The sequence below is a fragment of the Nannobrachium achirus genome (assembly GCF_963921795.1).
Source record: "Nannobrachium achirus genome assembly, chromosome: 14".
Classification (NCBI taxonomy): domain Eukaryota; kingdom Metazoa; phylum Chordata; class Actinopteri; order Myctophiformes; family Myctophidae; genus Nannobrachium; species Nannobrachium achirus.
The window spans coordinates 36004665-36030399 of NC_137821.1; the positions used below are offsets into that span (position 1 = coordinate 36004665).

A 25735-nucleotide genomic window follows, 5' to 3' on the forward strand; every position below is an offset into this window, starting at 1 on the left:
TTGATTGATTGAGGTATTTATTAGAAGTTTTGACAGTTTCATGACAGTACAGTTCACTGATACAGTCAACTAAAACTCAGGTAAGGCGAAGCTTATTTCCGTTGAGATCCTTCTCTTTAACTCATATTATCCTCCTCCTGCATTAACCTACCAAGCAGATCAAAGTTGTTTGCTCCATAGATCTCACTCATTAATCCATAAGTGAGTCTTTTACCCTAACCCTTTTTATCTCCCCAAAATTGCAAGTAACCCTAACCCTTTTGGATATTGTTTGTGGAAAAGTCTACACCAAATCGCTTCCCAAAATATGCACATCTGAGGTTGCCGAATGCAATCCTCTCATTGGCCGCAGAGTGGCTGATGCAAATGTGTATGTTTGGTGTGATGGCTTGATGATCAGAAAGTATAAACTACCAATCGACCTAGAATTAAGGAAGCAAGAGTAGGCCTATATAATGAAAAAGGAGAGACGACATGTTAAAGGTGATACACCATGCATTTAAAAAGTATTTATGTCATATTGTTTATGTCCCAAAAACGTTTTTCAAAAGGTTTGAGGCTAAATTACCACTCCTGAATAGAGAGCCTCTCTCATTTTTGAATGGCTCTCAGAGCATTTCAGCTGCAGTACCACCGTTGGCCTGAACTGCGCCACCCCCCCCCCCCCCCCCCCAAAAAATCTTTTTGATGATGACGTCACAATCGGCAGCAAATCTGGATAGCCTGTTTTGAGAACACGTGGGATACTTTTAACCTTCGCCTTCTCAAAACCAGAGAAAGACACAACGGTCAGAAATGGGATTTGAGGATAGAAGGTGCTAGTGGGACCCCAAAAAAAGGTTTTAAAATAGGAAAAGTAAAATTTCATGGTGTATCACCTTTAAGATAATGAAAGAAGCAAGAATGGCAGACAGAATAAACAACCTCACATGTCCATGTTTATACCAGTTTGTGTTTTATTTGAGACAAGTTTGGAGACCATTTTGATCTTGCCACAATTCCAAAACTTTCAACTGTATCCACATTCACTCCTCAAAATCTATTCTCAAACAGCAGTATGTGCAGCACTAACCTCGCAGATTCACTTAGATTATTATATATAACTCTTAAATATGTCTTAACCTGCTCAGAGAACCAGAGATGTGGGGTTTACGACATCAGATAGTCGTCACAAAGTATTAGGATAATTGACTTTCATTGCAGTGAATGTCAAAACCTCCCAGACCGCGGAATTAGGCTTGAAACTACCCATAGAAAGGTATTGGAAAATATTATTTTTCATATTATTCCCAGTCACACTTTTCAGAATGGTGACCAAAGCCCGCTGCGACATACTGTGTTGATAATGAAGTTTCATTGCTTCACACCCAATACCACCACTTTCAAATGTGTACATTCTCGGTGAGTCTGACACTAGAGTAGTGTGAACGTAATTAAAAGTCCCATGTTAAATTTAGCTGAGACAACTTTTCAAACCCTTACACATCAACTGAATGTTCACTCCAGACAACCAGTGCACAGTGGTCTTTTGTTTCTTTCAGGGGGGAATTTCTCCATGTTTAGTCTGAAGACATACGGTATCACTATAATATTGGGGATTGTGTTGTGATCTTGTAATACGATTCCATGTATCTAGATTTACAGTACAGTATTATGGTCTGGCATGCCAGATTGGTAGTTAGTTTAGTCTTGGAGAAAATCTTAAACCCTTCAGGCAAACTCACTGAATGGAAATGCGTTTGAGGCATACATGACCACTATAGGTTCTTTCTTTTCTTTCATCCGGTGATTAGTTCAAGCAAGCAATTCCTTATATTCCAATAATAACATCTGTATTTATGTACACATCGACATCTCTCGTCTCACACATCCCCCAAAAATTCAAACAAAATTAAACCCGCAACGTGAGCTGCCTACGCGAGAATGGTAGACTTGTGGGGTGGGGGCATAAGTCAGCATAAACATTCACAATAATATCAATTATATTTCCATAACAAAAAAAGTACAAATAAAAATAGATTTAATGTTATTTCCAAAGCCTTGTCCCAGCCAAAACCGAGAGCTGTCTTTGGGTTGACAACCACAGTGCTGTGTCAGTGACAACCTGTCAGTGGAAATCATTTCAAACTGCAGTTAATCTGAATGACGGACACATACCCAGGCCCAAACCTAATGTGGAGAAATATTATGTGGAGTTATTTTCTTTCTTGGCATTCTGTCTGCTATTCTTGGAGCAAACTCTGAATTCCAGTCTAAAACAACCATTTATAAAGTGGTTTGAGAATATACTGTAAAAGCAACGTCTTTTAGCAGTACTGTATACGCACGTGGGCCTGACTATGTATCCTACACTACATAATGTTACACCGAAGTCAAGTTATCCAGCTCCTCAAATTCAGCCAGGAAGAAAAGTTTTGGTGTCAATTCACTTTTGTTTTTTGATTAGTTCAGGTTAAAACGCTTGTAAGAGCAGCATGGACAGAGAACCACATAGCCTTGGTTCTGGTGACTTATTGAAGTCTACCCAACCTCAACTCAGTACATGGAGGTGAACTGTAATGGGTGTGTCTCAATTTGACAATCTAAAGTAGCCTTTCCTTACCGACAGCCATACCGTAGTATGTAGTATGTAGAATGTCAAGGAAAACTGTTTGTGACATAGTTATTTGGTTGAAACAGCTTCATAAATAACGTTTGACTCGACAGGAGGAGGAACTAATTCAGACCAACCTAAATTATACTTTGTCATATGGCCGCGTCACTCGGCAAAAATAAACTGAAATACATGGCTGTACAACAAAGTACAAATTAGGCTCTATACATTCAAAGTAATAATTGAACTCATCTACTTGCAAAATATAAATCACTTTCTAGGCTACCAGGTAGAGTGGTTCCATTTGCTTTCCCTCTAGCCCTAGAACGAGGAGCGTTTGTAAACCCATGGCAGGAGCGTGGAGCTTTTGGACTTGTCACTTGTCGCACAATAGTAAAATTCCACACACCCGGGCTATCTTGGGTTAAAAGAAAAGAGCAGGTTCAGAAAGTGAATTTAACTCACTGGAATTGTATCACATAGTAAATTAAATTAAATAAAACACTCAACACATAAAAATAAAAAAAAGAAGTTTGGTTTCATTGTGCGTAAAAACTATGTGAAGTTTAACGTGTTCACCCTCAACCGTCGGACTAGTTAACCACTTGAACCCTATATACGTCATTGCCTGGGATCCCAGGGATGGGATGATAGATATGAAAATGTCATATCATGATTATTGTGACAAAAGAAATCGCGATTTACGATATTATCGCGATAATCAAGATCCATTATCCTGGGGCGGAACATTTGCCAAAAAATAACAGATCTACAAGCTCACAACGCGTCGCATTGCAACGCATTGTGAGCTATTTTTGTTGCTATTGTGAGCTATTTTTTTTTGCTATTTTTTTGGCAAAGACATTTGATAGAGTGTGAAAAAGAGACTGTATCAAGTACATATATTATATTATAAGTACGTTTTACCAATAGGGGGTTTAAATGGTACCGGATATGCAGCAAATACAATGGTGAATTGATCCCAGTGCCTGACGGAGGACAATATCACGATAAATTAAAACTCCACGATAGGATTATCGTGAGTGTTTTTCATCACGATAAACGATAATATCGCGTATCGTCCCTTCCCTAGTACTTGGCCTCCTCCTTTTTTCGCCTGTGCATAAAATCCATCGACATTCCCAAAATAGGGATGCTGGGTTTCAAGTGATCAAGGGGGGGGTAGTTTCGGGCCAAAGTGGCCGATATAGCCAGTGTTCTCAAACTGGGGTGCAGGGACGCTCAGGGTTCCTTGAGGGGGTTCCAAATAGACCCTCTCAGAGTTGCGGGGGTCAAAAAAAAGAAAAAGAAAAAGAAAAAAGAAAAAAAAACTGTAGTCGACCATATCGCTCAGGCAGCTAGTGGTTAAAAACCACGCCACGCTGCCATACAAACTGGATTCCAATAAGTGCAGGAGAGAATAACGTAGGGGTGTGATCTGACAACTCTAAAATGAAACACTGACCAGACACCCATGACAGAAAAAACATCGGAACAAGACATAAAACATGACTCGAGCACGTAGTGTGGCAATGTGGGTTGTCGCAGGCCGCAAGTAAAAGTAGTATACGTATTATGTTCATCTCAATGGCAGCGGTAAGTTCTGCCAGTGTGGTAAATGGCTTTGACCTGCAACCCAGTAGTAAGTGTAATAATAAGAGTGTGTGTGTGTGTGTGTGTGTCTTGCTAAAAACTGTATAAATACTGTATGCACGTTCTGACAATCGCCACAAACCTTTTCAGAGCAACCAGCAGAGGGAATTGCTTACTGTCCAGACCACCTACATTATACTCTTTCCAGTAAACGTTTGCCATTTTGCTGTTCTACATTCTTAAGTAATTCCTATACTCTTCCTTCAGAACCGTGGCCGCAATGTTATCATTATTATTATTATTTCTTTCAACGCTGTGGCACTAAATATGACAGAGATACCAGAAATGGCACAACACCAGTAACACTATTTGGTAAAGCACTTTGCTGTTCAAATGCCCTATACCAGTGTAGTTACCTCTGCATTCATCCATGGAAAGGCTTTTGTTGGTAAACAAAGTGAAATGTACTCAAAATGGCTACTTACACCTTTTTATTACACCGCCATTTCATTACCTGCTAACTCAGTATTTAGCCAATAGAAACAATACTTTTCCACGGATTAATGCAGAGGTAAATGCACTTCATTAAAGCTGATTCTTTTGGCGATTGCTTATTATTATTACTACATTCAGATGGCTAACAATGCTCCCTAAAGACATCTAGTCTCTGTGACACTTATAGAGGCCGCAGTCTGCTTCCCAAACTATTCTGTTATTTGTGAGAAGCTCGGTCAGTAACAGCTTATTGGTGCACGAACTGGCCGCCCCGGGGCTAAAATGATTGACACGACAGGTCTAACCAATCCGAACGAGAGGCACCCCGATTGGTTAGTCGCAATGGGTCGCAATTTCTGCGACCAATGACAGAGCTTCTAATGAAAGAATAGTTTCGGAGGCAGACTACGGTCCCTAGAAGTGTCACAGAGAATAGATTTATTTAGGGAGCATTGTTAGCCGTCTGAATATAATAAAATAACAAAAAAAAAAATTAAATAAGCGATGGCCAAAAGAAATCTGCTTATGAGAGCAGAAAACATATCAGTCCATTATGACATGAAGAGTAAAACCACTCATTGCTAATAGCACCACTTCATCACAAACCACCACACTTGTCGTTAGCATAAAGCTAATAAAGATGCCTCTATCGTGTTTGCAGAAAGCTATAATTTTTTAGATTGTTAAAAATACACACACACACAAAAAAAAAGAAGGCTGACTATGTTGAATGTTAAGAGAAGGTGTATGTGTATGTGTGTGTTCCCTCCATAACTGTGCTTTCGCCGTTTGGTCACTAACGGTTGATTGGCTACTTGGCTTCCAAAATGTTCTGCCTCGACAAATCCCACAGTGTTTTGTAGTTGTTTTTTTACCTTTCAGAATGAACCAATGTGCGTACAGCGCGTACCAGGCTCGTGAGCTGACGTCATTCAGTCTTCCTTGGCCCCGCGCACAGGGCCCAGAAGTCAAAGGCCTACGTTATGTAATGTATATTTTGTTACTGGTAAGGAAACATAGTCGCACTTCTTGCCTTGGTCACAAAAATGTGTTTCGGATTTTCGTATCAATCAATCAATCAATCAATCGTCCTCACTAAGGAAGAATACCTCTGTCTCACCGTTAATCAAAGGGAAACTTCACTTTTTCTTAGGCTACTCAGTCAATGTAACCACTTCATCTCTATATAAATTACTTTGGCGTACGACAAATAGCAAAAATAGGCAGCTCTACAAGCTTACAGTGCATTGTGAGCGTGCAGATTGGCTATTTTCACTATTTTTGAAAATGTCAAAAGAAATTGGACATTTGCCACCTACTGTATAAATGACCTGCCCAAAATAGGGAGGCCCGGTTTGAAAGTGGTTCCAGGCTGCATTTGTGGGATACGTTTGGAGGACTGAATGATCGCCATTCCCAGAGGCCATCTCAACTTTGAGCACGCGACATCGCGATTGAGCCGCGTGGCGTTTCCAGTGCAAAGCTCCGCCTACAGGAAATAAAGCCTGAATACTTATATGGGCGTGATGGGCGGAGCCTGTGGCAGCCTTAAGCCCACTCCCGCTCCTCTTTAGTGAGCGACAGTCCATTCGGGCTCCCCGATTGATCGACTGTTTGGTGTTTTTTTGTTGTTGTTTTGTTCAGTCTCTGGACTGGTAGAACAGGATATAACCTGACTCAGAGTTCTTGGAAATGTCCGACGTTAGCCCGTAGAACTCCTCGATCGCCTGGGCGTCGATTTTCTGCAAAGGACGGAAGGAGGGATGAAAGAGAAGTTAAAATTAGATACCCCGTAATCTTTTATTAAACACGTTCCATGACAGAGTAGAGGGCATGAGATAAAATAAAAGCTATTTCAGTTTGTGTATTTTAGATTTACTTGTTTAATTAAAAATGTCTCAAATAAAAACTTTCATAAAATCATTATTTTTTTTACCCCCAATTGAGTTAAAGATAAATATTGGTCAACTGATTGGTAACCAGTCTCCAAAATGGGGATCAGATTCAGACCCCAAAAATGTGGCATTATTTGGGGTCCAACATACACAACAATATTCAAAGAATTCAGTGAGATTCCACATAGACAACAATATTTCTTTTAAGAATTCAGTGGGATTTTTAGGGGATTGTGTGGAGGCCTTGATGGATTCCTGGTCATAAGAGCTTCTGTAAGCACTAAGCATCATATTTGCCGTTTCCTTCAATACCCTCACATGGGGGTTTGTACATGAATGCAGTGTGTGTGTGTGTGTGTGTGTGTGTGTGTGTGTGTGTGTGTGTGTGTGTGTGTGTGTGTGTGTGTGTGCACGACTGCACGTGTGCGTGCAAACTCAAAATGAAACACTGACACCAATGACATCAGCCTCAGACGTCAAATGGGCTGTACTGTGTGTAGTGTGACAATGATGGCTTGTCAGTCACGTATTGTTAGATTATCTCGATGGCGGCAGATCTGCCATGGGTGAATGGCATGGACCTACAACCTAATAATGGGGGGGGGGGGGGGGGGGGGGAGGGAGGGAGGGAGAGAGAGAGAGAGTATGTGTGTGTGTGTCTCTGAAAGAAAGAAACTAAGAAAGAAAGAAAGAAAGATAGAAAGAAAGAAAAATAATGAGCGAAGGACAGAGAGAGCTGACAACTCTTGAAGTATAAAAACGACAGAAAACATGGCAGAGAGAAGAAATCGGACAAAGACCCAAACTCCATGGCAACCGTGAAAAAAAGACGACGAATAAAAGATGACGGCTCGGTCCCAAGGACGGATTAGCCATAAGGCCAGTGGGGGCGGGGCCCAGGGGCCCTCGACTCTCTGGGGCCCTTGGGGGGGAAACTGTGCCGAGAGGCCATCGACAATTTACTAAACTGAAATGTAAAGGTTAATCAAATATCAAATATATGTCTCCTCCTCTATATCTACAGCACTGGTTAGAAGGATTTTTGTTAGTCACTCATTATGGTACAAGCAGTTAATGTTGGTGCGGCATGTCCGCAAGTTAAGCTGTTGGCACTCTAATAAGAGTTGTAATTTATCTCTTGACCACAAAACCAATGAATTGATTAATGCTGTATAATTATTTTCCCCATAAGCAAGTCGGCCACTCTGCTATGGGCAGTTGCATTCACAGTCAAAAGCTAGGTTTGACCATTTTATAGGAAATTAGAAATAAAAACGAGCAGCTGAGCAAGAGCAGAGTGCGGGATTTTTGTTCATGAAATAGTATTTCATGATTGCTTCAGTGTTCACTGTCCAACGCACCTGCATCCGAATCCAGTGGATGTGCGAATACTTCCTTTACATTGACCATTTTAAACAAATTTGAGTACTTTTACTCACTTACATTTTCTATATTTTGATACACATTACATTACATACATTTGCAAATAATTTCGTACCCTCACTGAACAGTTTAACATTTTAATACAGGACTGTTACTTGTAACAGTATCTGCGTCATACGACAAAGTATATAGGGAATAAGTGGTTAATGGTTTCAAGGTTTGCTGTGGTGGGGTATCGTTGCTGAGTGAATGCAAGCAGGCACTCGGGTCTACGTAGCCAAAACCATCAGGCACACTGTTGTTAAAACCTGATCCGTGGTCAGTGTGTTTTTCCACTACATTGGGACGCCGGCCCATTCCAACATCTGCTGCGGTGGGCCAGGAGCTGTGGGACTTTCTTGAACCGGTGAAAGATTCTGCTGCGCTTGCAAAGCACAGCCGATCAGGGCCCGATTAAAACCCTCGCGTGGGGCCCCTGGGCCGATCATGTAATGCATAGATACTTGTAATAAGCTCCTATGTCAGGTATGTTTGAAGTAATTTGTCTTATACACAGTGGTATTTAAGTCAACATTGGTAGATTTTAACGTTTAGATCATTGCAATGTGTTTTCCAACTAAGGATACTTTACCTTCACAATAGGATTTTGAATGGTAACATGTCATTAGGTCGAACACCCTTTGGATCGACCACCAAACTCTAACCCAAACCCTAATCCTAACCTCAGTAAAACTATGCCTAACTCTAACCCTAACCCTAAACCTAACCTCATTAACAGTGACGCGAGTGATTATCTACCCTTCCGACGCTCGCGGGTGATTATCTAACCTGCCGACGCTGTTCGACCCAACGGGAGTTCGACCTATGGGGCAGTCCCCTTTTGAATCTATGACATTTTCTTCAAATCGCCACCTGTGGCATCTTGTCATGTGTGTGTGTGTGTGTGTGTGTTTGTCTCTCTCTCTCTGGATATAGCCTTACCTATTAATTTCAGTCAATATGGACAGTTACTTTTGACCAGGAACAGTAATGGTATACTGTAACACTATTGAGTTTTTTGTGTACAACCCAGTTTTTCAACCAAAAAAGGTGCTTGGTTCAATATTTAGATACTGGATATTGATTCTATATTAATATCCAGTATATAAACTCATTGTAACTTCACACTACATTTTAACCATGTTAGACTAACACACACTCCTGGTTCTGATGACTAATATATTGTCCTAATGTGTGAGGAGGGTGTGTTTAGTTTTTTGTAATACTTTTCTTTCCCATTATTATAATTTTGTAATGTGAAACAAAGTAAATCTCTCTCTTTCTGTCTACCCTCCATCTTAAGACCTTCTTACATGTCTCGCACTCCAGCTTCACTCATATTCTCTCCAGCCCACATTTCTCTCCCCATGATGACATTAATAGTCCCCCTACTCCTCATTCTCTCCCCCCTCCGTCTCCCTCCTCAGGCATATACTGTATATTTCGAATTCATAATAATCTCCTCATTACTCAGGGGGGGAAGTGGAAGTATTTGGGTCAGCACCAGGCTCCAGATTCCAGACACAGCACTCGGGACCGCCACATATCCCTTTCCTTCTAGTCTGCGGTGAATTCCTGGCATGGGCCGATTGAACGGGAGCGCGGTGGTGGTGGACCCTTGGTGGAATGATTTAATGTTCTCTGTGGTCGATTAAAACCTGAGGATGATTCTACAAATGCCTTCTAAATGGGTAGTTGACACACCATCAAGATGTTTTCAAAAATGTTCAAAAAATAGCAGATGTACAAGCTCGCATGTGCTGTGAGCTTGTAGATCTGCCCTTATTGAAAGTTTATAATAGAGATGGACAGGAATCTGCGAGAGAGAGATGGGGAGAGACGGGCAGCAAAGACAGTCGGGATGGGATCGACTGATTCACGCTTCGTTGCCCCCCGCACACAAAAAACAGTTGTGAGTAGGGCACCCTTACTTCGTCTCTGTGGAAACCTATTACTTTTCAGGAGATAGGAAAAAAATACATAACCTGTGTTCCCATGGATTCATTTATAATCATTTAATGGGATGGCTGTAGCTCAGGAGGTAGAGCAGGTTGGCCAATGGTCCATGTTTTTTTTCTTCCTATATAGTAAAGTTAATGGGACACCAACTCTAGCGGCTGATAACACCAATTTAGCTGTGTCTCAGAAAGGGTTATCATACCAAAATATAATCTACAGATATATAGCTTTTCAAAAATGCATGATAACCTTTGCCACCTTTCGGATACCAACATCTCGTATGGCCCATGGACTATTGGTGTGTGAATGTGTTTGCCGCTTCACCTCCCAATGTATGAATGAATGAACCATTGTAAAGCGCTTTGAGCACTTGGAAAAGCGCTATAAAAATGCAATTCATTATTATTATTATTTATAAAACCCACAGACCTACTTGAGCACTTTCACATCATCATCGTTCAATTTTCTTCATAAAGAAGAATGTCTGGCTACGTCTGATACAACAAAGTGCAAGTTAAAATTTGGACAGCAACGTTGTGTTATTCTTGGTACAACACGTATGTACTGTACGTGTTATCCTTGTTGCTTTGTAGCACATCAATGTGTTCTTGGCACCCTACCGACACATCGGAAGAATCAGACACTTGCGACAATAAATGTGTTGACAACGGCTGTAGCTGAAGGCCACGAGTGTGCACGTCAGAATCCATTGACACATCTTTTAGAGCTCGGTTCTATTTTGGAACGACAATGACGCGCACGAGGAAGTAGACCTCTTTTTATTTCAGACTCGCACTGCAGTGTGTGTACGTTTGTTTTTCACTCGTCAGACCGCTCTAGAGACGCACAGATCATCTTTTCGAAGATTGAATAGAGTAGAGACGATGTGAACAGGTCGAATCGCCTGACTCACTCGAAGACGTTTTCAGCTCGCCAGGGCCATGTTCTTTTCACCTCCTAACTCTGGTGACTTGGAAATGTGTTAGTCACACCCCGGAATAACACTGTCTGCTTAGTCTCTCATGACAACAATGTTGTCAAATGGGGCTTCTTGGCCCAATGCATATCATCTCTGTCGGGTGGAAAGTCTGGAAACCTCATATTATGTCCAAAACCTACTTTCAAAAGTAGCAGATCTACAAGCTGAAAATGTGTCACTTCGAGACGAGTTTCAAGCTTGTGCATCTGCTAGTTTTGATGCTTTTGTGTGACGCTGTTGTATGATCAAGTAGGGCATTCATTTACGAAAAAACAAGGTTTCTGCCTGGCATCGACGGTATCAAATTTGGGATAAAAACAAACAAACACTACAACCATATAATCACAACGTGATCAGCTCACCTCTACGATGTCATCGTCAAACAGCAGCCAGAAGCCATGACTCTTTACGATGGTGATGTAATGACCACGGTTAGGACCACTGCACAGGAACACACACACACACACACACACACACACACACACACACACACACACACACACACACACACACACAGTACAGTATGACATACAATGTATACCCTCAAAACTACAATTGCACTTTGACCATTTTTCGTTCACGCTATTTTTGTTTTAAGAGTTATAGTACGAGTAGTCTCGCGTGGCCAGACTGTTGACTCCGCGATTTGCAAATGCTCTCGTCATACAGTCTGGAATAACGTAAGAAGAATGATGAGTACCCGGTTACAGCAGCAGTGAAGCCTCCTCCCCACTTCCGTTTCCGTCTCACATTGTGCACATTTATCCTAATGTAAATAAAAATCATCCAAGCATATTTAGCTTGCTGCTTAGCAGAAATGACATTTTAAAATATATTTTCTTGAACGGAAAAGCCAGTTTGCATTACTCGCCGTTCAGGAGGTGTAGTTCCAGACTCTATATACTGTAGCATTCGGAGATTGTGGAATAGTTGTCTGGCTACGCAAGACTACAGTACGAGGGTCTGTCTCCTAATGGCAGACCTTACCAAACAGGGGATCCTTGAAATAAAATGGTTTGATACCCACTGCCACCCCAACCACATACACCAGTATTTCCCAAACGTATTCATGCCAAGGACCTTGAAATTGATATACATCTATACTATAATTTTGCGAATGTCTGTCTGTCTGAGTGAGTGAGTGAGTGAGTGAGTGAGTGTCTGTCTGTCTGTCTGAAACAGCGTTTCTCCTCAGTGGCTGGAGCAATTGATCTGAAATCGCATCACCATAAGCATATGAACACACCTGACATAACTGTGAAGCCCGTTTGTCACTTTCACAAATCGTATGCTGTATATTAGCATTTTTATGGTGTATCTACTATATATTCTGCATCTAGCATGAGGCACATCTATTCTGCATCTAGCTTGAGGCAAAATGTTTAACCAGCTCTGTGTGTGTGTGTGTGTGTGTGTGTCCAGGCAGGCGGGTGTGTGTGCAGGCGGGTGGGCGGGCTGGGGGGGGGGGGGGGGGGGGGGACAGTATCTCTGTAGCCATTAAACGAAACGGGTTTCTTACATTGATGCTCCTACATCATGCAAGCACCAGTTAAAGTTACTTTCCATCCCTCATATACTGTGTGCACAGTGCACATCCCATAACCCACACACTGCACATCATTTTGGAGCTCATATCTTTGAACGGGTAAGGGCTAGTGTATATATATTTGGCCACGGACCCCATCAGAAAAAAATTCAATAAATCACACCTAGTGTGAAGTCAGCGGTGTTAATTTCCCGCGAAGCTTGGCCAATGTGACCCTGGGTGTACAACAAACTTTAATCTTTGTGCCCAGATGTAGGCGAGATGTAGGCCACGCTTCAGAGCCCGGACAACAAACTGTGAGTGCAACTCTACACATTTAACTGGGGGACCCCCTGGAACCAACATGACGTACACACCTCCCGCAGTGCACCACCACGGCCACCAGGTCGTACATGCGGTCGGGGTTGGTGGCGTCTCCGGACGTGTTGAAGAGCCGCAGCTCCAGGGGGAAGACCACCCGGTAGGACAGCTTGGTGTAGCGGTGCAGCTGGTCCATGTACTTGAACCGCTTCAGGTGCAGCGCCAGGATCATGGGCAGCTTCTTCACCCGCATCCTGGGGGCGGAGAGAGAGAGAGGGAGGGGGGGGGACACAAATCCACTTTACAATTTAGCAGGAGTGTATATGCTAACCAGGCACGTGCACACATAGACATCAAAGGGGGCTTTAGCCCCTGCCCTTTTTTCATCTGTAAAAGGTGCCCTCTCCAGACCATTTTACTGTGGTGAAAGAAATGCAAATGCCCTCTTTCCATGCCATAGGTGAAGGCAGCATTCAAAAGTTAGTTCAGTGTTTGTATCATCAAGTACCGAAAATAACCGACGCTTTGTGAGCTTGGCCGTCTGCTATTTTCGATATTTTCACCAAAAAGGCCATTTTCGAAATTTCAGCCCCTGCCTCTCTAACATTCTCTGCACGTCCCTGATGCAAACCCATTAAAACCGTGAAAGCATTTGTGTCATTTTAGATTTGAGCTAAAAAGCATTATTTTATATTTGAGCTATTCAAAAATAGCAGATATACAAGCTCATAACGCGTCACTCCGTGCTGGGCTACGCGCTAGAGGTGGTGAATGGCTGGTCTAAAGTAAAAACACACTGCAGTGATAATGATACACCTCTCAGCGCGCGGCACGGAGGAGGACGGTTGCTGTGGAGACGACCGCCCTGCAAAATGTTTCTGTTCAAATGGGCAACGTGTGTGTATGTTGTGTGCGTGCACTTGTATCACTGTACATGAGATGGGCAAGACATTCGCACAAGTACAATAGGACTTGATGTTTTTTAACCATGTTGATGGTTAAAAAATATCTGGGGAGTTAGGCTTATACCATTATAATATTCTGGTTGGGGTTAGGTTTAGGCATTTAGAATTTAGGGTTAGGATTTGGCATTCAGAGATTAGGTTTAGTATAAGTAATACAAATGTGTGTGTGTGTGTGTGTGTGTGTGTGTGTGTGTGTGTGTGTGTGTGTGTGTGTGTGTGTGTGTGTGTGCGTGCATGCACGCGCTCGTGCATGCATATGCAGGTATTCGGCAAGGTAGATGGATGGGTAATAATAGTTTCCCTCCTGCTTGGTGAATTGTGTGAACACCAGCTCATATCCTTGTGAGGCTCTATATGAAGACATTCATAAGCCTGTTTCATATCCTGCATATTCCCTAGTGGCTGTGTATGTATATTATGAGCAAGCCTAACATTCAGTGTGGAAGCTCAACTTCCCCACACCGCACAACTCAGTGGTCAAATGTGTGTGTGTGTGTGTGTGTGTGTGTGTGTGTGTGTGTGTGTGTGTGTGTGTGTGTGTGTGTGTGTGCGTGCGTGCGTGCGTGCGTGCGTGCGTGCGTGCGTGCGTGCGTGTGTGTACAAGCGCCACTTTTGTTTTACACGTCTCCATTCCGACATGTCTCCTTTCCGACATCTAACCCTATCTCTAACCCTAAGGTTAGAGATAACCCTATGGAAGTGTTGCCACTCCGACAATAAGAAGTCACTGTCGGAATGGAGACATGTCGGAATGGAGAGCAGCCCCCGGTGGAAGGACGGCAACATGGTCTTACCTTTTCTGTGCTTCCTGTTTGCTACGACACTGCTCACAGTAGTACTTGTATTCACTACACAACGTCTCTGTGTTGCTGAAGCCCCTGTAACACACAACACAACACGATATGTCTATGTTACTGTAGGCTGAGACACACACAAACATAACACACAAACACACTTTAAAGAATGTGCGAACTCAGTCACAGGTTAACAGTCTCACGTCTCAGAAGAATTCAATAAAGAAACTGCAGAATGTCAGTATAAATGGAAGTGTCCTTCAGATTTATTTTATTCAGGTAGGCACATGTGCTACCCATCATGCTTATCTGAACAAATAAGTACCGGATGGCAATGTCTGTGAGTCAGCGCTGGCATTCTTTTGTTTTTATGAAACACACTTTTAAGTGTGCATCGATCAATGTGGTTCATTCAAGGAGAAATTATACTGACATTTTTAAAAGGGACATGATGACATTTCCCAATGTGTTGCACGTAGCAGTCAGTGTTAAAAGCTGCTCTTCAAACAACAATTCGAAGCATTGGATCAGAAGTTCTCAAACCCTTTTCAGGTAAGGACCCCCAAATGTAATTCGCCGCAGACCATCTGAAAATATTTTGTGACAGTTTTGGGTTGTTAAACTGTTTCCACTCACACATTCTACACTTTTTTACATTTGTCCATGTTTTTATTTATTTATTAATTATAGCAGATCGACAAGCTCAGAACTTGTCGCATCACGATATGTGTTTGCTTAAGTTAGATATTCTCAAATAGAAATGTTTATCGAGTTTTCCAAATTGCTTTCAAGACGTTGTATTTTTTCTTACAAAACATCATTAATCGGTGGTATACAGTAGGTCCTGGGACTCTCCAAAATCAGGATCGGCATCGGAAACATAACTCTGGCATCAGTCGGGCTCCAATCCACAAAATGCAAAGAATCAAGGTCTGGTAACATGACTCCTGGTAAAGTGTACATATTGAATTATAATAGATGGCTCCATTTTGTTCCGAACTCTTAGACTGTGGTGAATGTTGTTACTTTATCTGACATCTGATAACAGTATCAGCAGTACAACATCACTGTAAGGTTCAGTATAACATGTGCCTGATGGAGGCATCCAGTGCCTGTACCTATAGAACATGATATCTATCGATATGATATGATATAGACAGGACAGGACAGGGAGAAATAGGACAGCAAAATTACCTCAAACTGGCTTAAACCGGGGCAAACAGTGAACCATGTCTGCTTATTAAAAGTTAATGTTATAATTAATATTAGTAGTTTGCGGGATGCATTCTTTTGGGAGGGTTATTTCTAAAGTGTAGTTGCTTATTTGGTCTTTTTTCCCAATGTTGTTTAAACCAGTGCCTCTTAAAAATATTCATGGCAAATACAGATTAATATGTATTTGTCGGCAGACCCTCATCTGAAAATATGTTGTGCCACGGATCCCTTCCCATACAAGATTTGAGTTGTCTACTAGCTCACGCCGCGTTCTGAGCTTTAAGATGGGCTATTTTTCCAAACAGCCATAGCCTAGTCGCTTCTTTTGGGCTTGTTTTCATAGGCCTGGTTGCTCATTTCTCTTGCAAAATCAGGCAACACTGCCAATACAGCCTTGTGGATGATTTGTAACACTGCATCACGTTTGGTTGCCACGGCCAACTAGCAGTTTACATCCATGTCTGTCCAGAATCATATACAGTAGTAGATTGTGCGTACATATCCCCTGTGCAAGTACCTGACATTTTTACCACTGAGCTAATTGAGCCTTTTGACCCGAAGGTCAAAATCCACGTTTAACCAGAAAGAACAAAGGTTGTGTCCAACCTAGCTCTGGTCCATAGCGTTAGAGGAACATCCTTAACGATATGTTACTCTACATCCGTCCGGCCGAGGCATAGCCTGTGCTCCCTCTCGTCTGGCCCAAAAATAACAAAAACTCTTTCGCTACTCGCCAAAACAAAGCTATCTGTGGCGAGTTGAAAGCTTACTGATGCTTATAGAGCTCACCTGAGACAGTGTGTGATGGAGGTGTTCTGCTCCACATCTACCGACAGATCCAGAAAGTCTTCGTCTTTACTGCTCACCTGCAGCATATGGGAAACACGCACAAGTTCACTCACTAGCACCTTCAAAAAGGTCACAAACACTAAGGGTTGCAACTACTGATACATTGGCATTGGCACTTCAGCCCTGCCTACGGAACTCGGCTGTCGCCTCGTTCCTGCAGAAAGGCTGGCGTGCTGATAACCACGATAATGCACACCCTCTCGTGTAATATTACTTAATTATAATGCTTCTTCACCACTTAAACCTTGTATACAGTACTTTGTTGACTGGAGTTCCCAAGGGGAACAAACACACATACCCACCCACACACTATGGATGGGACGATAAGCGATATTATCGTGATAAAAAAACACTCACGATAATCGTATTGTGGAGATTTAATTTATCGTGATATCGTCCTCCGTCATGCACTGGGAACAATTCAGCTTTTATTTGCCGAGCTGCTTATCCAGTACCACTTAAACCCTCTATAATAGGTAAAAGGTACTTATAAAATACGTACTTGATAGTCTTTTTTTCATTCTCTATCAAAAGTCTTTGCCAAAAAATAGCCGACCTACAAGCTCACAACGCAACGCGTTGTGAGCTTGTAGATCTGCTATTTTTTGGCAGATGTTCCACCCCAGGATAATGGATTTTAATTATTGCGATAATATCGTAAATCGCTATTTCTTTTGTCACAATAATCGTGATATGACATTTTCATATCGTCCCGTCCCACACACACACACACACACACACACAGCTTAGATAATGATCCTCCTCCAGCATCACTCACAGCTTCACAGTTGAGGCATCGCGTCTCATTGGTCAGCGTCCCCTGAAAGATCTCATGGACCCATGTCTGTTGTTGTTGCTGCTGCTGCTGCTGCGTCTCCTTTCCTCCTCCTCCTTCTCCCTCCGTCCCCTCTCCTCCTGTCCCTGTCCCTGTCCCTCCACCTCCTCCACCTCCTCCTCCACCCCCGCTGCCTCCGTTCTGCAGCAGCTTGCCGTTCTGCTGCCTCTCCTGGCCCTTCTCCTCCTGTAGGAGGTCCGCGATGGTGTTCAGGAGGTAGTTGAGGAACTCGTGAGCGTCCTGCTGCATGTAGTTATCGAAGAGCTCTGTAGGGGAGGAGCGAGAGAGAGAGAAGGATTAAGAGGGAGAAATGGAGAGAGAAGGAGAGGGAGGCGGAGAGAGATGAGTAAAGAAGTGGGGTCGTGGGGGCGCGGTGGCGCAGTGGTTAGCGCTTCGCCTCACAGCTAGAAGGTCCTGGGTTCGATTCCCGCCGGGAGACGATGTGGGTGCTGGGGGTGTGTTCTTCCCTCCGCGTCATCAGTGCCCACACCCTAGGTGGGGTTGGCGATAGGGCCTTTCTGTGTGGAGTTTGCATGTTCTACCTGTGTCTCCTAGGGTTGATACCCTCACAAAAACATGCAGTAATCCTGGTCTCAATTATGCCTCCCCCTGGCCAGCCGGGGCGCTTGATGGAGGGGAAAGGAACTGGTTGGAATAACGTGTTCCTTCCACGCGCTACGTCCATCCCCCCTGTCAGGTGAAAAGAAACAACTTGAACTACTCAAGCATTGAAGGAAGCATGAGGTCAGTCCGTTGTCTCCCCAGGTGCGGCAGAGGGAGAGCAGAGCCCAGGATTAAAGCTTAGGCAATTGGCACTGGGTGAAAAATGGGTTACAGAGTCGTAACCAATTTTTCAAAAAAAGATGTTCCAGGGAATCCCCAGCTAAATTTGTTTATACATCATCAAAATCAGTTAACCGCTTTAACCCTATACACACACCCACAATATTGATGCTCACATCATGCCGTGATGAGGCGCCAAGTGAGCTTGAAAAACGCCTAACAGAAATCTTGTATGGGTGTCCCTGGGCCTGGCACAAACTATTTTCAGATGGGGCACCATTTGACTGCTATACTTTATGTAAGAATATCATATGAACATATTGTATTGTGTGTGAAGACACAGGTCTTGTTTAAATCATTTTAAAAGTCAAAGTCTATGTCTGTCTCTCTCTCTCTGCTCGGTGTGTCTCTCTCGCTGTCTCTCTCCTTACCATTTTCTTTCCTCAGGCGTGAGATGAACTTCTTAGGAGGAATGACTCCAACTTTCTTCTTCTGCGTGGCGATGCTGTTGAACAGGTCAGCAAGACAGGTGAGCAGGGACTCCTTACGACGAGGCTGCACCTGGCACACAAACACACACACACACACACACACACTGCTATACTTGTGTCTAAATGTGTCTATTTTCACTATTACAGCATGACATTGTTGTTAGAATAACGCTTAAGAGATTAATTGATTAGTTAATATATTCATCATCGTTTTATTTTATTTTTTACATACTTCTTAACACCTTCTAAGCCAAGGGGAGCCCCTTAATGTTAAAACCGTACTATATCGCACATCCCCCCAGGGACTCTCAGCCACGTCGTACATTCCCGGACTTTGTCTTTAAAACCGGAATAAAAGCTTTTGATCCGAAAATCGGCGATCGTCTAACCTTCCCTAGTCACCACTCGTGCACTGATAGCTCATGCAGACCGTGCATGAAGCAGAGGTGACGTCAGCGCCTCTCCTTCTCCAAGGCACCTTCCACCCATCCGTTTACTGTCTACACACTCGAGCTCCTCCTGCAGCCATGCTTGGGGCTATGCTAGCGAAACTTTTCAGTTCTGTTCTTCAGTCACACATGGACTATTTGCGGGGACATTTACGTGAAAGGATCGCGCACGCGAAACGCACGGGGACATCGACGATCGGCCAAAACCCCCATTCTATCCCAACGGAAATCGAGAAAATCATGGTGAGTTACTGGCCTGGGGGAAAAAAAAAAAAGAAAAAACAGCGGCGCTGTTCAAGATGGAGGGGCTGCGGGGTCATGTTTATAAACATAATATTATGTCTCAGATCACAATACAATAATAGAAATGTCACGGCTAATCTACCAACCACCATTCTATTTCGGACGTCAAGGTGTTAAACATCAAGACCGTAATCGACAGAATAATCGCTAAGAAAATAATCAATACTTGCAGCCCTAAAAGTCAAGTATGTAAAGTGACTTGAATACGTTTAAAACGCCCTGCTGTGTAGCTGTGGGAATGTTTGGGAAGACGATAAGGAGGTGTTGTTGCTCAGGTGTTTACCTTGTACGCCAGCACTTTCTCTCTGAATGGCCGACAGAAATACAGAGCCTGCAGCACTGAGTTACAGTAGCAGGTGTTTCCAAACTGCACAGCCATGAGATGGAGAGAGAGACACACAATGAGACAAGAGATATAGAAACAAAGGATTAGTAACATGCTAAGACCTGAGGCCTATGGGGCTCTTAAGCCGTGACATCATTTTGTAGTCAGACCCCAAGCAGATTTATTGTCAATATGGGCAGTGCTGTGTCCCTCGCTATTTCAACAGATCCGAGACAAAAATAACGACTAAAGTATAATTCAACCACTTTCCTGTCAACAAGAGAAGAAAAATGTGCTTATAGTAAAAAAGATTCATGGGCGCTGGTGCCTTTTGCCACCAGAAGTTCACCTCTGCCTAAAAAATTATATCAGACTTAAGAGCTCCATTCAAGAAATCAGTCAAGATTTGAAAAATAGCAGATATACAAGCTCACAGTGAGCTTGTTCATCTGCTATTTTTTTATAATCAATGCAAATTACACAGTTGCTTAACCTGTGGCATCCCTAGTATTTTGGGGATGTCATAATAATAATAATGCATCAGCAAAAAAAAAAGAGAAAATACGGTAGCAGATCTACAAGCTCACAACACATTGCGAGAGCTTTTATATCAGCTATTGTTGCTATGTTTGAACATTGTTTTTAAATAGAATACTTAACAATTTAAACTTTTTTCAGGCATTATAAGTGAAAACTTCCCCCAAACAAATCACAAATGCCATTTTCGCAATATTGGAAGATGTATGGACGATTTTCAATTTGAAATCGGGCTTAGGTGGTTAAGTGGTTGTGTTATGCCATTTACATTTTCTGACTAATTAAGTATTCAATCAATCAATCATTCATTCATTCATTCATTCGAGTGTCTAACAGTCAACAGTATTATGCTGCATTGACCGTGACTGACACTTACGTTGACCAATCCAAAGTAGTGTTCATTGACGGGGAACTGTTCCGGTCCGATCTCCTTCTCCAAGGCAGAGGCATTGGCGCCCTGAGAACGACAAACAAAAACGCTCACAATCAGTGACGGAAAGAAGCGTTCACATATTTTACTTAATATACTGCAATGTAGACAAAGATACACTCTGTCACAAGTAGACGTCCCCTATTCAAAAAGTACTTGAGTAAAAGTATACAAGTATCAGCATCACAATACCAGAACCAGAAGTTAAAGGGCCATTTCACCTCTGGGACAACCCGATCATATTTTATTGTTGTTTGGGACACGATCAACACAAGAGTTATTTTTTGTGTTCAATCTGTTTTTTTAGATATTTTAGTATTTCAGCATGTACTAGTGATGCGTTTTGCATCATATGATGAACACGCATCACTGATGATGCAAAATGCATCACTAGTAGTCATGCTGAAATACTAAAATATATAAAAACACAGATTGAACACAAAAGATAACTCAGGATTGTGTTGATCGTGTTCGTGTCCCAAACAACAATAAAATAAGATAGGGTTGTCCCAGAGGTGAAGTGGCCCTTTAACTCATTGAATGCCATTTCAAGATGGCCCCCAAGTACCAGACTGCCACTATCCTAGATTTCTAGTGCACGGATCAATTTTTAGTGCACGGATCGTGCACGCCCATGCACCATATATGCATCATATGTGTAGTACTTTTTAACAGCTTTCAAACAAAGAAATCCGCTTGGAAATCCGTTCAGGCATTCATGAGTTACAAGCCTTCAAAGTCAGACAAAACAAACACTGCCACCTTCCTAAATTTCTAGTGCACGGATCAATTTTTAGTGCACGGATCGTGCACGCCCATGCCTAGATCATGCACCATATGTGTAGTACTTTTTAACAGCTTTCAAACAAAAAAATCCGCTTGGAAATCCGTTCATCCATTCATGAGATACAAGCCTTCAAAGTCAGACAAAACAGCCATTTTTGACATTTTGAAAGATGTGTTTGTTATGGGGCTAAACATGCAATTTCGCAATTGCGATCATGCCTAATACATTTGAGGCATTTTTAGAAATTTTTTTATAAAAAAAAATTTTGAAAAAAAAAAAATTTTTTTTTTTTTTTTTTCAAAATGGCTTCCAACTCGGGAAACTCGGGCTGTGGCAGCCTGGGAGTACTGTAATAACTCGTGAAACTCGTGCCTTGGCAGTCAATGAGTTAAATAAATAATTCACAAGTCCAAAATGTATAAAGAAATCTTTTGATAATAGCTGAAATATATAGCAGCTGAAGTGGTTAGTGTGTTTTGTAATGATAATCAAACTCTACAAGTAACTAGTAACTAGAGTTTTCATATACTGTAATCGTAGTGGAGTAGGCATTTTTCTCTGAGATGTGGTAGAATTATTGAAAATTATAAATACTCTAAATTCTTATCGTAAGTAATCTAAACTAGTAAGACGCCTCAGGGCGACATGCGACCTAGCCCCATATGAATTGAAGTCCTGTTAGATATGGACTTAATATTGATAAAATCAGGGATCTAAATGTTAGAGTAGTTCCCATGACATCACAACATACAATCACTTTTATGCCCATACATTTAGATCCCTTTCTGAACCAGCCACACAGATATGGGCCATGTCTTGGCCATCTTGCCAGTGATGTATATCAATGACATCAGGGATCTTCATAAATGGGCATAAAAGGGATTCTGGGGAATACCCATATGGACTTTTACATAGGTGATGTCACCTGTGATATCACCTGTGATATCACAGTGATGTGTCAGGGGAACCACAGTGTCAGGCGTGACCTTCAGAGATACGAGGATACGTGGACAAGATGTGACGGTTTTCATAGTAAACTTGCGACCTATGGTCGCAATAAATAATCTAAATTGTACACGCCTGAGAATCAGAATCTATTTTATATTGTCACACATCCAGAGGGATCCGAAACGTCTGTCAATGTGAATAAAAACTGATGCTGCTAAGCAAGAGCAGAGTGTGGGACTTTTGTTCATCGAATACTGTTTTCATGACTTCTTCTGTCCAGCACCTGCATCTGAACAAAGTGGATGTGTGAATATTTCTCTGTGGTGGTGGGCAGGGACAGTCACAACTGTTATGAGGGGCGGTCACAGACTCTATATGTAGCATTCAAAGATCGTGGGCGAGTTGTCGTGCTACCACGAAGTGAGATGAAATAAACTTGTCATGGCAACAGAATTCAACGAAACGTCAAAATCTAGCCCTTTTCAGCTAATCACTGGTGATGGTCAAAGCAACGAGCACAAACACAGTTAACCGTTTCCACTGGACATAGGGCATTTGTTAAGCATTCATAACAAATTCTCTAAGAACTTCTGCTTTTCAGACACAACACTACAGAGCAGAACTGCCTAAATGTAGGATATACAATATATACAGTACACATATCAGTATAGATTACACAGTGAGTTGGGAGGCTCTCAGGATTTATAACAGTGGTTCTCAAACATAGATGTACAAGCTTGAATATTTCTGAAATATCTGTGTTTGACAAATGTTGAATAATATTGAGATATGGGTCTACGGCCAAATACACATATAATAATAATAATCTGTATTGGCACGAAAAGGTTAGACAACTACTGATTAAGGCCATGGCTACACAGAGCTGGATATTTCTGAAGCTAGAAATGTTTTTGTGCTGTTGGGGCTTGTAGCCACATGAAGCTGGATATTTCGGCCGCGAAGCTGGACATTTTTTAAACCGGATAAATAATATGATATAATATAGATATGTGGATATCTGAAAAACCTGGATATATGAAAAATCCAGCTCCGTGTAGCCATGGCCTAAGAAGGCATTTGTAGAATCGCCCTCAGGTCTTAAAGGGTTAATAGTGGAGGCAGTGTGGCCGACCCTCTGTTCCCAATGAGCAAAAACAAATAAACATTAAAAACGCCTTACCGCTCCCGACAAGTGAGCTGATGCCTTACATGTTTGCGTCTGCCATCAGTGAGTGAACGTGTGAATGTCAGTGGTTACAAGACTAGAAAAGTGCTGCGTAACAGCAGAATCATATAATCACATAATCATAGCAACTCATTCAAGAGATTCCACAGGTTTTCTGCGGTTTCTCTCTTGATTGGTTAAAAACATAGCCTCCTGATCATGTAGTTATCTTTGTCAGGAATCCGCCGTCTGCCTGTGGTTGAAGGTGATTGATGTCCTTGAGACGGCATCAAACAGTCTAGTCTGGTACAAACGCCACTCACGCAGCTACCCTCTGCCACGTTCTAAAAACAGCCTCGCCTCGTTGCACATCTTTCATCTGCACTGAGCCCTCGCAGAGCCCCGGCACTGACAAAGGGAAACATCGCCGCTGCCGTCGGGGCAGAAGACTTGTTATCTCCAAATCCAACCTTTCTACGTTTTCTTGTCAATGTATGCCCTATTTTCCCTAAGTGTCACACGAAACGACAAAAGTATGAATGATAGGAGATCTACAAGTGGTTAAGTGTGTCTGTGGGATTTAAGAATAATTGCCGAATTAAACGCAAGAGTTTGTGATAAATGTGTGTAAATAATGACCACATTGGACAGTTTCTGTTTCTTTCGTAAAGTAAAGCCCTGCTTCATCATACAAGACTGTCGCACCAAATTAGTGAAAATACCAGATCTACAAGCACAACAACGCCTCGCACATAACACAAAAAAAGGAAGGTTTTGGACATACAAGGTTTCCACCCGACAACAACGATATGCATGTCTGTCGTTACGTTTGGGATCTGATTTAGACCTGCGTAGGCATACCTTTGATCAACCCCTTCACACTCTACTGAGAGCACAGACAACGCTAAAGCGTTTATTTTTTTCCCCTTTTTTTTCTATCCACTCAATCTTGAATGTCCCAGTTAGAACAGTGGTTCTCAAACTTTTTCAGGGTCAAGGACCCCCAAATTGATGTGTTTGGCCACGGACACCCATCTGAAAAGGTTTTGTTCCAGGGACCCCCAGAAAAGAAGATTTGTCCCTGGATCCCCTGGGGTCCCCCGGACTTTGGGAACCAATGAGTTAGGAGTCCTTACTAGGAACCAAATGGGCCTTTATGGGTCTGTAACTCCAAAACTGTACAAATGGAAAGGTCCATTTGTACACGCTCCGACTTAAATTGTCAATGAGGATTTAAAAGTGTAGATTGGGATCCCAGAGAAAAAAACATATAAATTCAAATGGGTGTCCGTCTGTGTGGCTTAATGCATATCAAACTGGGGTCCTTGAAATGTTTGGAGTTGAAATACTACTCTAAGTTAACAGGTAAATTAATCTGTATTTTTTTTTGCTTTGCTTTCCCTGTCAATTGATTGAATGTCCAACTCATGTCCGTGAGTGAGTGAGTCACTCATGTCTGTGAGTCACGGTAATACACAACATTTCACTACCTATCAACTTCAGTTCCTCCCTCCCATTCCATCCATGAAGGAAGGTCACAAAAGGTTGTAAGTAACACATTTGGTGTAACACTCACTCGCATGGGTCTGTGGCGCCACACGTCCCTGATTGGCTGTAGCTTTCACAGGCTTTAACACGCTGTTTAAACGAACGCTGCTCAGTCAGCTGCTTTTCAGAGTGACCTAACGGTCGCTTCTCGGCCTTAGGCTGTCTTACTTGTTGATTGAATACTTATTAGCAGTTCGCATCAGTATGGTTCAGATACAAGGTCTACTAATAGGATTCAAACCCAAGAAATCACTATGGCTTGTTTACATTGGGATCCTATCCATCCATTTACCAATGCAGTCTGCAATAAACAAACTGTGTTATCGTGTTGTCGCGTGTTTGATTTCCACACGTTATCAAAGGTCAAAAGTTGACGACACCACTTTAAGGTCAACGTCCCAGCAGGTCACAGTCAGTTCACTGCTGTGTGTCAACGCTGACTTATGCACTGTGTGTGTGTGTGTGTGTGTGTGTGTGTGTGTGTGTGTGTGTGTGTGTGTGTGTGTGTGTGTGTGTGTGTGTGTGTGTG

General features: G+C 42.3%; 1 protein-coding gene across 1 annotated transcript in view; it reads right to left on the reverse strand.

The window, feature by feature from the left end:
- Window positions 1–988: 988 nt before the first annotated feature.
- usp12b (ubiquitin specific peptidase 12b) overlaps window positions 989–25735 on the reverse strand; it is a 32091-nt gene continuing 7344 nt past the window's right edge. The window contains exons 2-10 of the mRNA XM_080741767.1: window positions 20705–20785; window positions 19750–19833; window positions 18655–18784; window positions 17384–17706; window positions 16546–16622; window positions 14542–14625; window positions 12839–13036; window positions 11299–11377; window positions 989–6423 (exon numbers count right to left, since the gene is read on the reverse strand). Coding sequence (XP_080597893.1) covers window positions 6322–6423; window positions 11299–11377; window positions 12839–13036; window positions 14542–14625; window positions 16546–16622; window positions 17384–17706; window positions 18655–18784; window positions 19750–19833; window positions 20705–20785 — 1158 coding nt within the window. The 3' untranslated portion in view covers window positions 989–6321. The remainder of the gene's footprint in view (window positions 6424–11298; window positions 11378–12838; window positions 13037–14541; window positions 14626–16545; window positions 16623–17383; window positions 17707–18654; window positions 18785–19749; window positions 19834–20704; window positions 20786–25735) is intronic.